We start from the raw sequence: 15217 nt of genomic DNA, 5'->3' as shown, positions 1-15217 counted from the left end.
GGTCAGGACGCTACAAAAAAGAAACAACGAAACAGAATAAGTGATACTCTTTTTTAGTTTATCGTGAAATGGTCAAATATTTGAAAAAAACGAAAACCTTTGAAAGGAAAATGTATCTCCTTCGTGACTTTGTCATTCTCAAAGCTATACATGTCATTTCAATGTGAACAAAGGTTTTTTTGTTTTGGTTTTTTATTTTATTTTATTATTTTTATTTTATTTATTTATTTATTTATTTTTTTTTTTTTGCATAAAGGCCTGAGCTTATTAGCATGGTATAATGTCACTAAGACCTTGTTCCAAGCTTGGAATCTTCTTCCTGCTTTTGCTAACAGCTTTTTATCCTTCCCTTCCTGGTGATCTCTAAATAACTACCATAATAAGTAGCTCTCTGACATTCCATTTTCCTGAAGTTACATTACAGAAATCAGTCATGAGGGTTGGGTGAATAGGCACAGAAACTAAGCCTCCAGAGTCATGAACAGTATCAGAACTAGTGGTGTTTATCCCAAATTAAATGTCTGATTTCTAGTTTTCTTCAGAACACATGCACGTTAAAACAAATTTGGTAATAGTCCTGTAGTGCTGAAAATAGACTGGCTTATAGTATGTTTTCAAGTTTTAAATTGTTTTAAAATCAAACAATTTCTCTGCTTATGAAAAGATACACAGGGAAGAAATATCTGTAGGTTGAGCTAAATCAGGAACAAGAACTATTTTCACATATACGTGCCACGTTTTGCCGGGGGCTAGTAAGGAGTGGTATCCACGGTATTGGCAGCCTCTTAATATTCACACTGATTTAGCATGAGCAGTGGATGTTAGGAGTATTGCTTATACGTAAGGAATTCTGAACAATGGCATTAATTTTTTTTTTAAGTTTATTTATTTTGAGAGAGAGAGCAGGATAGAGAGAATCTCAAGCAGGCTCTGTGCTGTCAGCACAGAGCCCAATGCAGGGCAGGGCTCGAACCCACAAACTGTGAGATCATGACCTGAGCCAAACTCGAGAGTCGAACACTTAACCACCTGAGCCACCCACGCACCCCTCTACAATTTTAAGAGGACAGTCATTCATTAAAGGGAAATGATCCGCTTATTTATATTTGATTTGATCAATACATTCAGAAAAATCACGTATCTCTGTTGGTGTTTTACGTACATTACCTCTTCATCTTCACCACGTCCTGTGTCTGAAATTGTTTCCAGCTTACAGGAAGGAATGGCATTCTCCAGCCCTTCTTCCTGCCTTATGTGGTATTTTCCACCCAGGGCTCCAGCTATTCCACACCTGGGAATTGACCTGACTGAACACACTCTGTTGATTGGTTTCTCCTTGGGTTGTGGGAGAAAATGATCCTTGACACCCGTGCATTTGCTCAGGATAAAGAGACGGATACCCAGAAGGGGCTTAGAACTCTTAGAACAGTGCCTTGTAAATTCAAGGGGATTCTTGCGCTGTGTGGCTAATAGAACTCCGGGCCGAGTAGTCTGGACGGCAAGAGCGTGGCACTGAGGGTCTCCTGGCCCCAGGGTCCCATGAGCCTGGCAGACAGTGGGAGAGTGTTCCCTGTGGTACCAGGGATAGCCCTGATATGCCCTTGGTCACAGCCTAAGGAGCCCCTCAGTTTATTCCCCACCTTGTTTCTCAGTACCCCCCAAATGCAGCACCAAGATGGCACAAGAACTGGACCCCAAAGAGCCCCAGATGTGAGCCCTCCAGTTCTGCAGCTTGGCCTTCTTGGCCAGCTGGGGGTACCCACGGAGAGAGAGGCTGGGCTTCTGTGGTCTCTCTGGGTCCTGAAGCTCTTGAACTTGGAGGGAGGGAGAGTGAAAACCATTGTGATTCTGGGTTCAAATTGTTTCATAACATGGTGCTTGAAGTACGGGTAAATTTCACAATAATACAAAGGATAAATAGAATAAAGCTAAAAATGAGGGTAAGTCTCCCTGAGGAGCCAAAGTCCCGCATGCTTGCCCAAATGTAGCCAGATCTTCTGATTTAAAGTCTTCCCTTCGCTCTTCAAAAGTGCCACCCCCTCATCTCTCTGTCAGGACATCTGTCTGCCCAGGTCTCCCACCCCTCCAGCCCCTCCCTTGCCTCACCCAGACCCTCAGCAGCACCCCCAGGCCTCAGCCTGGCCTCATCCAGAAGGTGACCTCGGGCCCTGCAGGAGCCCTGGGTCAGGTGCTGCCACAGTTCCATCCGGTGATTTATAAGGTTTCGAGAAAAATAGGAGTTTGGAAAGTGGTTAATGACACATCCCAAACCAATACAACAAGAAATGAAACACAGCCCCGCTCTGTGCTTGGTTTAGAGAAGACTAGAGGATCCAAAACCCAACTGAGCCCATGTTAACATGCTTAACTCCCTTAAATGGTGGGATTTCCCCCTGAAAGTTTTGTTGGTGACCTAGGACCCTAATCGGGACTGCATTCTATTAAACATTTAGCCTTTATCTAGACTTGGACATGGGGGCGCCTGGGTGGCTCAGTCCGTTGAGCATCCGACTTGGGCTCAGGTCATGATCTCGCAGTTTGTGGGTTCGAGCCCCGCGTCAGGCTCTGTGCTGACAGCTGGGAGGCTGGAGCCTGCTTTGGATTCTGTATCTCCCTCTCTCTGCCCCTCCCCCACTCACGCTCTGTCTCTCTCAAAAATAAACAAGCATTAGACTTGGACATCAAAGACCAGTCTGGATGTCCTGATTTAATCTGAATGGAAACAGGCAAAACCTGGAGTGATTTTTCTCCACAGAAAACAAGCTAAGCCCAGGCTAATGCAAATAAGGTCTCAGAGGAGTTTAATCAGGTTAATTGAAAAATTACCTAAAGAGATGCCAAATTCGAAACGTGCCTATCTATTCACAGAGGAGTCTCCTAGTCAATATTTTGTTGGCCAAACTAATTATTTGCTTAAAAGGAAGGATACTACAAATCTTTGAATTTGGGCCCTTCCTTTGTTGAGACCTGCCCTCCTCTTCATTTTAAATTATTATGTTTACCCCCAAATCTATAGAATTTACAACCCTTATCTCAGCAAAATAATTTTTCTTAGGAAAAAAATATTCTGTTTTAAGTCAGATCAGTGTTTTCACACTGCCTCGAGATCTCAAAATGTAAACACCTCTGGGCTGACTGGGCGAGGCTCTGTCCGTCACCTGCGCTGGTAGAGGCTTCCCTCCCGAGACACTCTCGCCTGTTTTACGTGTACTGAGCTTAGTCCTCATCCTGCTCTTTAAAAGAGGGGGTTTGCAGAGCCACTGACTTAGGTGGGCGGGGGCCAGAGCCGGAGGGCCCTCACGCAGCATCGGGTCCAACACCGCCACGGTCCAGACACAGTGGGAAACCAGAGTGGCTTCCTGGGGGCAGAATCCAGATGGTTTCTTCACTCAGGGAAGGGGTGGGCAGGACCTAAAAACTGCCTCTAAAGTATAAAGAAGCGTCCAATCTCTGTAGGCAAAATACACCTTTTAATGACCGCTGTCCTACAACCATTTCTGCATTTCCAGTGTTCTGCAAAAACCACGAAACAGAAAAAGAAAAAAACACCTAAACTAGAGACATTACAAAAACCAAAGCAGATGTTTACAAACACAGTCATATGTTCTGTCTACCCATCATGTGGGGGGACAGGAAGTCCAGAGTTCCAAGTACAACCTATCTTAAGCAAATGCAAACTACGTAATTACAGAGCAGCTAAGTGGTTACTCATATTACAAAATGGTTTTTCAGAGCATTTCTCTACATAGCGTGGTCACTTGGCACTTAAAATATAACTCATTTACAAATGTTTAATTTATATACAACTTTGGAAAATATGCATTGGGGTAAAATGAGGGAAGGAGGACAGGGGAAGGGAGAAAGTAACATCCCTATTCCGTGTCTGTCTGGAGTTGTACAGTTCCCAAATATTAGACGAAGGTAAGGCTGGAGGAAGCTTGAAGGGTGGCAATAATAATCACAGCAACATTTCAAAAAAAAAATTATTCTTAACCTGCTTCCCAAGATGGACTTTATAGACCTCACGTGGCTAAAACTTTTCCAGACGTGGAGACTAGCATGAGGCTATAAGTATATGAAACCCTGGCACATGCAGCATGTCGTGGATATGGTATATCCATGGATATAAGGTTAGGACACCTTGGACACAAGGATATTCATTTGGACATAGGCTGGAGTTATCTATTAAAGCAATGTTCCAGATCTTTGTTGCAAGAGAAAATGAAGCAACAAATCGATATCTGCCTGGTTCAAGAGATCAGGAAATAATTTGGTCTAAACAAGCCCTTACGCTAAGCTTAAGGCATTGGGGTGGGGAGGAGAGAGCCCCTGCCAGTTGGCTCAGGGCTGACATGGGCATCACTGAGGGATGGCCCTTCAGAGTCCCCACCATCCGCATGGCTTCCAGCGGGGAGTAGAGAGACGAGGCAGGCAGAGGCAAGAATGGCATTATCCGTTTGCATTTTGTAAGTGGCTAGGCAGCAGAAGCAGGTGACACATACATATGGGAGCTTTGAGAATAAATCAGAACCCATACAGTGAGGTTCAATTTCCCCTGGTTCTACTACCAAAAAAAGGACAGGGGAAGGGAGGGTGGGAGGAAAGAGTACGGCAGAAAAGAAGGATGGGACGGGGCGGGAGAGAGAGACAGGGAGAGGATGAATGAACTTCAAACAGTGGTCATTCCCAGGGAATTCTATTGTGGCAACTCAGAGGAGTCTGTGAGTGGAGACAGGAATAACAACTCTGCTCACTGTGAGGGAGGGCAAGAGAGTTTTCGGGAACACTTTGGTCTCCAACGTTTTGGGCCTGTTTTCCTGCTTGGCCTCCGTGAGAACGAGCTTTTGGGTGTTCACGGCAGGTCTTGGCTCCCTGGCTTTGAATTTGGCTTTGTAGTTTTGCGCCCCCTGTTTCTGCAAAAGCTGCACGGTGGCCAGACAGCGCGCGTTGCCGGGATTGGGAGGGCACACCAGGTGTTTCTCAGGCAGGAAGGACCAGTGCAGGCAGCCCCTCTCGTGATCCGCCAGCAGGGGTGCGGGGGCCGCCCGGGGAGGGAAAGGCAATGTGTCATTGACCTTAGGGTGCTTGGCCAGCTCAACAGGTCTCTCTTCACCTTTCCCGTCAACCCTTTTCAGTCCACACGCACAAGCCACACACTCATCCTTTTCCACACTCAGCACCTTCTCTTCTGGCTGCAAGAAAAAGTTCTTACTCTTCTTACCCAGAACATCCAAGCCGTATGGGGGTGAAGCCTTCAGGGGAGGCAGGACTAAAAGGGCCCTGGAAGTCAAGGAGTCTGAGATGGAGGGACCTTGGCCCGGGCCCTTGCCCCTAATAGCCTCAGGGGTGGCCCAGTCTTCCTTGCACCAAATAAACTCCTTTATTTGCAGACTTTTTTTCTCTCCCTGACTGGAAGTGGGAAAGCAGATCTTGCTAATCTCCCTGGAGGCAGTGGTGGGGCCTCGGCGGGTCCCCTGAGTCTGGGAGGGGCTGCCTTGAGCCTTCTCGAGACCCACGGACCCCAACTTCCCCACCTCCGACTGAGGCCCGGCCTCAGAACTCCCTTGGGAGAGACTGACACAGAGGAAGCAGCTGCTGGCACTTTCTCTCACCCTCGCCTTTTTAAGCTTCCTCCTGGACCAGATGCAGGCCGTTGGAGATGTCCTTCCCCAGCCCTGTACCTGCAAATACAGCAGCATGTTACTACTCCCGGCCGAGCTGCTCAAATCTAGCTGCCCCAGCTCTGGACACATCCCTATTTGGGCCATCCTATTTGACCTGATATTTTTCTTAAAACTGACTCACCATTTTTTAAAAATTTTCACTCTATTTTAGCCTCATACTAAGTGATAGTATTGGCAATAGCATTTGTAGGAGTATTTGTTAATCTGAAACCCTAGCAATAGGGTTTAATACTAAAATACTAGGCAAAAATACCATACATGGGCATCTTGATGTGCTGGCTATATACTTTTTCAGATGCACATTAAAATAAAGCCAGAGCTCTTAAAATCAGAACTGTTTGTATTTATGGGGCACCTGGGTGGCTCAGTCAGTTAAGCATCCAATTCTTGGTTTTGGCTCAGGTCACAATCCCAGAGTAATCTGGAACTTTAATCTTTCTACGGATGTTTACAGATGTTCTGTCTCATCTACTAAACAGGTGTGCCTGATGAGTCAGCAAATGTCCTCCACCTCCTTGACCCTGAGTCACCAGAGCTGCTGCGTAAACTCCAGATCCCTGAGCTTCACCCCAACACACTAAGCCCATACTCAAAAGATGGACTTGGGCAGGGGGTTTTAAAAAAGCACCCCATGTGAGCCTTGGGTTGAGGCTGGTACAAAGCATTTGTATCTCCAGGGTGTTCAGGTGGCCTGACAGGGGATCCAAGTCCAGAGATGGGGGTCAATGACACCTGGCTCTTTTGATCCTCACAGGTAGGCTGTCACAAGTAGGCTAAACATTGGCACAAAGGTCCAGATTTCTGCCAGGATCAAGAGCCAAGCGCAACTGCAAGGTGACTGTGCCTCCCTCCGGAGTCCCCACAGAGCTCCCGAGTGGTGTGGGTGCCCCCAGGGCTCCAATAGGGAGAGACCAACATAGTGACAGGAAAGGCCCCTTGTGTCGGGCCGGTGTGGGCCAGAAGTGAACAGTCCCGAGGCACCCCATGCTGTGAGATCCCTTGGTTCTACACACAGGAACCGCTCGTAAATCGCTGCCAGCAGAGTGCTCTCCGTCCTCATTCACGTGCTGGCAGCCAGGCCCGCGGCACCAGCACAGGAAGTACCAAAGGGCCACAAGCCAGTGCAAGACAGGCCTCTGTCACACCTGCTGAGATAAGGCCGCCCAAGGAGCCGGGCAGGGCTGGGTGGCCGGAGAGAGTGAAGGGCAGCAGGTGGTTAAGCGGAAGGAGATGCTGTGGCACGATCATCCTCGACAGACCGTGAGCGGCAAACATACTCTAGGCACGGGGCACGTGCGGCATTTCTTTCAAGAAGATTCTTGAATTCTGAACAGCCTTTGGATATGTACACATTGCAAAGTCGTTACTTTCCAGTGGTGAACAGAACCTTCTAAACTTGGAAAGGCAGATCCTCAGGTACAACTGTCTGTAACACTGACTGATCTGGTGGGAGCAAGGCAGGGGTGGGTGGTGCCGCAGAGAGAGCACAAGACAAGGGTCCTGCAGACACGGCTCCATCAACCGCCAAGTGGGCTGGGGGGTTGCTTGCTCTGCCGTGTCTTGGCCTCCATTTCCATAGTCATAATTAGATCAGGGTCTCTCAACCTCAGCACTTCTGACGTTTAGGGCGTGTTATGGATTGCATGATTGTGTTTCCCCAGATTCCTATGTTGAAGCCCGAGTCCCCAAAGTGATGGAATTTGGAGGTGGGGCCTTTGGGAAGTAACTAGGGTTGATGAAGTCAAGACGGTGGGGCCCTCATAATGGGATTCGTGCCCTTATAAGACGAAGAGGCGATAAGGGGTCCCTCTCTGCTTGCACCACCAAGGAGGGCCATGTGAGCACAAAACCGGGAAGAGGCTCCCTGCTCAGAACCCAGCCACGCTGGCACCCGGATCCTGGATGCCCACCGTCCATTACTGTGACAAAGAAATGTCTGTTGCGCGAGCTCCCCAGAGTGTGGTACTCTGTGATGGCACTCCTGAACGAACACAGAGCCGGGCCATTCCCTGTGGCAGGGGCTGTCCTGGGCACTACAGGATATGCAGCATGCCTGGCCTCAGCCCAGTAGACGCCAGTAGCACCCCCTTCCCCTCATCCCTAGTTGTGGGACATTGCCAAGCATCACCTAGGAATCACTGAACTTGATGCTAATAAAGTTCTGTTTACCTATGGAAGGTCAGATATCTTTCGACATCCTAATCTTTTCCAATGTGACATCCTTACAGTCCTAAATTTAGGATTCTAGTATTGATTCTAAGAATAGTTTAAGAATAAACCCACGGAGTTCTGAGTGGAACCACTAGGACGGAAATCTCATGTCTCTTGGGGAGCTTAGCCCAGCAGTTAAGGAGCTTGGGGTCTGGAGCCCAGAAGAGCTGGATTCGAGCCCTGCCTTGGCCACCGACACACTCTTTCACATTTTGGGTGCCTCACTGTCCTTGTCCCAAAAGTAAGGCCTCAATAATACGTGCCTCATAGAGCTGTTGAGAGGCTGAATGAACTGATGTGTGTAAAGCACTGAGTCCTGTGCTGGCCAGTACTAACTGGCCACAAACACCCAATAAAAGGTACCGCTATTATCATTATTTATATTGTACCTCTATTCCTAAACTTCCTGTCTTGATCATTTATCGATTTTTTTGGGTAATAACTATTTTTGAAAAAAGCCAAAGGCCTGCACCAAAACACAGGCGTGTGAGACACCTCAGTGAGGAAGATACTCACGGCTTCTTCCCATCCAGTTCCGATGACGAAGTCACGGGCTTTTTCGTCTTGTTCAAGCGTCATGTCGCTGATGTGGAGAAGACAGCAAACGTGATTCTTCTCGCTTCTTTCATCTGGGCAAGTATAGGTTAATTCCGTTTTTTCTGGGCTTTGAGTCTCATCGTTTTCACTATTTTCTAACTCAGCCGCATTTTCCTGACAGAGATCCATCACCGTGATAGTTGCTGAAGGTTTTTAACATCTTCTTCCTGCAGCATGAAATGAGGGCTGAACTTAGTTTTTAATACTGGTTTCTTAAAGATCAACTCGACAACTCGGGCGAAATAACGTCAAGACACATTCACGAAGAGACCGACAAGAAATATTACAAACGCATCCATTGCCAGCTATCGATATTATAAAAGATATCGATATTAGCCAATTTGAAAGGCTAATGGGTTTAATTAAAGACCAAAGTTGGGATCGAGGAAAAGCAGACAGGGAGATGTCAGCTCGGTCTCTATCCCGGATCATGGCATAGAGCACAGCAAGGAATATAGGGTCAAGCACCCCTACCCTCCACTTCAAAACAGTCCAGATGCTACTGTGCTAACACCATGGGAAATGTGTTGAGCACGCGTGCAGCCCAGCCTCTTCTTTCCCTTTCCGGCAACTCTGGACACCAGGCAGAGGCTAGGCAGCATGTGGTCTAGACGAAGTCAGTCTGCTCACTAATCTACCCTGATCTACCCTGGATGATTGGTGTTCTTACGAAAAGGGTGATCTGGACACAGACACGCAGAGAGGGAGGCCGTGTGAGGAGGCCCAGGTTGAAGACTGCAAGCCACGGAGGGGGTCCCGGAGCAGATCCTTCCCTCACGGCCCTCGGAAGGAACCAACTCCGTCGATACCTTGATTTTGGAGTTCCAGCTTCCGGGACTGTGAGGCAGTGCATTTCTGTCATTCAAGCCGCTCGGTCTGTGGTGATGCCATGTCATGGCAGCCCCCGTGCACACTAGTACCCCGTGTGGTGGTGACGGCGGTGGTGGCAGTGATGCTGAGGGTGATGCTGTCTATCCTTAACTGATGTTTTCTCAGGTTGAAAAACGGAACTTGGCATTGATAATCCAGTCAAAGAGATAGGAAAGTCATCGTCCTGATCAGGAGCACAGATCTGGTTGCCAAACAGCCAGGGTTCCAATCTTATTGCTAGCCGCACGACCTTGGGCCAATTACCTTTCTGGGTCTGTTTGCTCATCTAGAAGACGGGTGTGCTTATACTACCTTCCTACAGGCAGATGCTCCTCCTGGGGACCCCGCAAGCGGCAGAGATGAATCTCAGAGCCTGGGGACCTCCAATGGTCCAGCTGTATGCTGAGGGACAGCCAGCGCCTTCTTGAGCTTTCCTTGCTTATAATGACACAGAGGCCACTGGGATGACACACGTTGCTTTCTCTCACCCTGACGCGATCCCTGCCAGAAGCCCACTTGTAACATTTTCTGTTGAGGTAACTTCGTATAACGATATCTGTTTAATTACCATTTTGGCTTTTTCATATAGGCTTAAAGGGGCATTTTGATGCTAATAAAATTCCGTTTACCTATGGAAGGTCAGATATCTTTGGACATCCTTATCTTTTCCAGTGAGACATCAGAGGAAATGAGTGAAATCTGAAGGGGGAGAAAAAAAGGGAAAAAGAAGTGACTGAAAACCAGGAGTGCTATTCTCTTTAGAAACAGAAGCATGATTAAGGGCCAGACTGTGCAAACCGGCCCGGTCCTTTCATCTTGTAAAATTCCACTTCAGGCACGGCTCAGGCCAAGGAAGCTCCGGACCCGGTCCTGTTCTCTTCTGAATTACAAATACATTTATGCCGCACAACCCAAAGGACTTAACAAGTATGCAGTTCGGAAGGAAAAAAGCAGATTCCAAAGCAAAGCCACGTATTTAAACGATAACTGTACGCGTGAGGTAATAGAGGAAAAGAGATATTGTTCAGGAGACATGAAGTATCGTTAGAATGTTCAAATCAATAAGAAAAAAAAAGTTCTGTGCTTGAAGTATCTCTGCTGGCAAGGTGCTCACTACTTAGAAAGTCTGTTCAATGGCAAAGAGCTCTAATTTACTGGTTCTCAAAGTTGGCAGCACCTTGGAATCATCAGGCCCACATCCTGCCCACAGAGATCCTGATTCTAATTGGTCTGGGCCAAGTCTGGCCATCGCTATCGTAAAAACCACCCTGGGCGACCGTACAACGCAGCAGGGCTCTGAGGAAGAGCTTCCTTATAGGGAACCAGCACTGGCTGCCCTGCCCCCTCAATATCCTCCACTTGGCGTCCTCATTTTGTGCTCCAGAGCACGGCTCTGTGAGGGAAAGCCTTCCCAGCCATGGGTGGGCTTCACGAGGTCTAGGACACCTCTGAAAATGCTCAAGCCCTCTTCCAGGAAGGGGCCCGCATCAGTGTCACAAAGCCGTCTGTGGCTACAAAAAGGCTGAAGAGTCATCGATCCGAAGGCTGCCCGATGCCTCAGCTTTCCAACAGCCCTGTGAAAAGGCTGCACGTGCTCTTCTCTCTCTCAGGTTAACCATCTCCAGCTCCTCCGACTATTTGTTGGAGGTCATGAGGAACTGCGAAATCTGAGAGGAGGACAAGATTATCTCTACGTATGTCTATATCGAGACAAAGGAACAGCGGGGGCCAAAGAGGCGGTCTCGGGGAAGGCCCTGTTCTGGAGTCAGTGGAAGTCGGACCCAGTGAGGGTACCAGAAGTGCCAGTCACATCATATTCCAAAGTGCCAAAAGAAACCCAGGTGACGGTAATATTAAGTAATAAAAATAAGCGGTTACATAGCTCTTTTTACGCGCCAGGCGTTGTTGTAAGCACTTTACATGTTTGTTATAAATACCGCATTTTGTGAGTACGTGACTCCTTTCATGGAGGATCATGGGAACAATATTGGCTCCTTGTGACCAAAAGTGAAGAATCATCTCTGAAGTCAGTAACCACAGTATCCTTAGTCAAATGGTCAGATTACTGCATACCAGATTGCGATGCTCCCCTGAGACACGGATGTTCAAGCTGGGTCAGGATGCCCCACTACTAAAACAGAATGTTGGTGGTCTTTTCTAATTAGAAAAAAAAAAAAAAGTCAGTTAGTGGAGAGAACAGTCTTAGTGTTAAATTTTTCTCCAATAATCGTGCCTTCAAGTTGTATTGCCTATTCTTGTCTTCCAGCTCATGTAAGAGATAACAAATAGAAATGTACAAGAAGCGGGGTGCTTGGGTGGCTCAGTTGGTTAAGCGTCCAACTTCGGCTCACGTCATGATCTCATGGTTTGTGAGTTCGAGCCCTGCATTGGGCTCTGTGATGACAGCTCAGAGCCTGGAGCCTGCTTCGAATTCTGCGTCTCCCTCTCTCTCTGCCCCTCCTCTTCTTACACTCTGTCTCTCTTCTCTCTCTCTCAAAATTAAATACACATCAAAATTTTTTTTTAAAAAAGAAAAGAAACGTACAAGAAGCAATTAAAGATCAGCTAAAAAGAGTGGATATGTGATTTCTTACAAATTATATGCACTCTTACTTTGATGTTGAAATGTAAAGATTTGCATGGATGTAATAGTCATATTTTCTGAGAGTAAAATTATGGCTAGTTTACAGATGTGAGGTAAATCAGTAGGTCATGCTATTCCACTTTCCTCACTTCCATGGAGCTTTACATTCCTATAACTGAGAGCTCATTACTTTAAAAGCATCTTTTTTCATTCCACTGGTAGCTCTAAAGATTAGAATGTTCTCAAAACAAGACATCCGCAAGCCTGAAAATTATGCCTCTCAGTTCCTGGTGTTGCTCCCAAAAGCAACATCTGATAATCCTGAAAATAACTGAAGCTATTATTTCTTCAGATGGGAATCTCAAATTCCCTCATCTTAAGAATGCCCAATTGCCTGTCAATGTCTTTAAAATATAGTACCTGGAAATGAGGAAATATAGTAACTTTCAAATGAGTATTTGAAAAATATTTCAAATGTGGTCTGGCGAGAAATGTCTAGTTTGAAATCTGACTCTCTTTGCTCTAAAATCTACACCTACTAATTGAACAAAGATTGCTGCATTTTTTTTTTAAGCTATATCACAACCTTGATTAACACTGAGCTTGGGGTCAACTATAACTTCTACATTTTTTTCCCCACATGAATTGTTAATAATCCCTGTCTTCTTCACTCCACATACATGCCGTTAATTTTCTTTTTGAATTATTTTCTTTTTTTTCTTTTCTTTTTTTTTGCTAGATATAGACCTCTAAATGGATCTGATCCTTCTAAAATTTTCTCCATGTTGGACCACCAATCCAACCTGCTTAGATAACAGTGAATCTGACTGTGACACCCCACAGTTTAGCCATTCCTTTCCACTTTAACACTTTACTAATTTGAGGGGCATACGTCCTCTTAAGTCACTGATAAAATGTTGGTGAGGAGAAGGTAAAGGACAATGCCATGTGGATATGCCTTGTACTTGGACGTTTATTAAGTACCAACCAGGTGTAAATTCACCTCGCTATACAATTATCTGGCCTACATGTATAAATCTCATCTACAGCATTCTTGATCTATCAATTTAGGCAATCTTTTTTCTTTTAGGTTATTTATTTATTTTTGAGAGAGAGGGAGAGCGCGTGCATGAGCGTGACGAGGGGTGGCAGAATGAGAGGCAGAGGGAGTGGGAGAGAGAGAATCCTAAACAGGCTCCATGCTGAGCCTGGAGCCCAATGCAGGGTTCGATCTCATGTCTGTGAGATCATGACCTGAGCCAAAATCAAGACTTGGACACTTCACCGACTGAGCCACCCAGGTGCACCCATTTCTTAAAAAAAGGAATTTTACCAGGCGTTATAGGAATTTACATTTACATTGATGTCTATTTATTTTTAAAATATTTAGGGCTGCCTGGGTGGCTCGGTTGGTTAAGTGCCTGACTTCGGCTCAGGTCATGATCTGGCAGTTCATGAGTGTGAGTCCCAAGTCAGGCTCTGTGCCAACAGCTCAGAGCCTGGAACCTGCTTTGGATTCTGTGTCTCTCTCTCTTCCTCTCCCCTGCTCGCCCTCTCTCTCAAAAATAAACATTAGTTTTTAAAAAATTTATTGTCTATGTTAGGGATGATTGTCAGTTCCAAACAGTTCCAATACAACTGGAAGGTTGTGTTGAGAAGGATGTTAAGACTTGGACACTGGAGGAAAGAGGTCTGTGGTTGATTAACGATGTCAGCCAGGGAATAAAGAGAGGTAGCATGTGCGCCACCTATTTGCCATGGCTTATATAAAAAGATTCCAAATCCTTACTCTAGATTCCTACACCTGGCTGACACATTCCCAGGCAATTAACGGTGAGGGGAATGTTGATGGGCCAGGAGAGGAGGTGAAAAGCCCCCGCGGGGGGTTTAAGTCAAAAGCAAGCTATAATCTCTCAAAACTCCTGCCACCACCTTGGCTCTACACCATGCCCTACTCCCCACCTCCATCTTCCTGGAAGTTTCAAGTTTAAAGGAATTTTCAATCTATGTCAGAATTTCAGCTAGGAGAGAAAGATGGTTTCCTGGCAGCCTCAGCTGGAATTCTGAATGGATGTTCTGTGGATCCTTAACAATGTATGGAAAGAAGAAATCAATGAATAGAAACACTGTGAGGCATGGTAGAAGTGAAATTTCTTAATAGAGAGCTAAGCTTCAGGCATATGAAGTGGTTCAATAAGTCTTGAAGATTGGCTTGGGCATGCTGATCACTGGTAATAAAGTTTCTAAAGGAAAATGATTGAAGACTTCAATCTAATTTACAGTTTTAGAACACAATTTGGCGGGGAGTTGAATCTTTGCCTCAAAGCGAAGCACATGCACCACTCGCACAATTTGTTCACGTTTTCAAGAGTATAAATCTTATCTCTCCATGTTAATTATCTGTGCCTTATACTTATTATGTGTCCACAGAGCACAGCAGCTTTGATGATGCATAGAATGATTCCTAGGGGAATCATCCCTCCAGATCAGACCTTTTTTACTGCAGTCCCAGTCTCCCAGCTTTCCGCTCTTTCCACCCATTCACTCACTCAGTGCCTATTAGATGCCTAACTCCGGGGATAAAAGAGTAAAGCAACTCCTGTCTTCTGGGTATCACCCAGTTTACAAGTCTACACGAAAGCACAAGTCATCAAATACACGCAATCCACCTGTTGCTCCTAAAGCCTAGGCGTTTCACAGCGGACTCTTCTCTTTACTAGAATAGCCCCTCCCCTTCCCCCAGTCTCCTTCCCTTCTTCCAAGATCCCTCTTTGTTCCTTAGGTAGCTCCTTCTCTTCCTCCAGCATCCAGCAGCTCCTACCGTGTCACAAAAGATGCCTACTCTTCTTTCAAGAGTTGTCCTCTCCAGCAAAACGTCCCCCCTTGCCCACGAGCCCCTCCCCTTCCTCCCTTTGCCCCTCCCCCACAGAGCTCCGTCCCCTCTGCGGCTCCTCCCACCGCCCCACCCACATACTCACCGCCCCCCTGGGCCCCTCCCACTCTTATTCCAGCCCCTCCCCTGTTCCACACTACCTCCCCCTTTTGCCTCCCGGCCTCGGGGCGCAGCTTCCTTTCGAACTGGGCAGGGCCTCTCGCTCCGCCGCCCGTGCAGTGGTCCGGGGCCTTGGCCGGGAGGCGGGGAAGCGGCCGCGGCCGCTCACACCCTTCTGTGGGGCCCACAGGATGGAAGGCTCCGGGACAACCAAGTACCCCCGCAGCGGGCGAGGGCGACAGTTGCCCCGGGTTACGGACGCGCTGGGGGCGGAGCGCG

The 15217-nt window shown here is 47.0% G+C and overlaps 1 protein-coding gene across 5 annotated transcripts; it reads right to left on the bottom strand.

The window, feature by feature from the left end:
• Nucleotides 1-3451: 3451 nt before the first annotated feature.
• On the bottom strand, nt 3452-15189 carry CE2H16orf46 (chromosome E2 C16orf46 homolog). Of its 5 annotated transcripts, none has more exons than XM_032591403.1 (5): nt 14980-15189; nt 11436-11519; nt 9302-10061; nt 8412-8659; nt 3452-5681 (listed from the first exon to the last, which is right to left on the bottom strand). In XM_032591403.1, exons 4-5 carry the CDS (start codon nt 8619-8621, stop codon nt 4710-4712), a joined length of 1182 nt encoding a protein of 393 aa, XP_032447294.1. In that variant the 5' UTR covers nt 8622-8659; nt 9302-10061; nt 11436-11519; nt 14980-15189; the 3' UTR covers nt 3452-4709. The 5 variants fall into 5 exon arrangements, with proteins under 5 accessions (XP_032447294.1, XP_030153454.1, XP_032447293.1 ...); XM_030297594.1 differs by having other exon boundaries at nt 9992-10061; XM_032591402.1 differs by having other exon boundaries at nt 9992-11519.
• Nucleotides 15190-15217: the final 28 nt, after the last annotated feature.

The sequence above is a fragment of the Lynx canadensis genome, chromosome E2 (genome assembly GCF_007474595.2).
Source record: "Lynx canadensis isolate LIC74 chromosome E2, mLynCan4.pri.v2, whole genome shotgun sequence".
Taxonomy (NCBI): domain Eukaryota; kingdom Metazoa; phylum Chordata; class Mammalia; order Carnivora; family Felidae; genus Lynx; species Lynx canadensis.
Note: the sequence above shows the minus strand (reverse complement) of the source record. Positions and strands in the feature narration are given on the sequence as shown.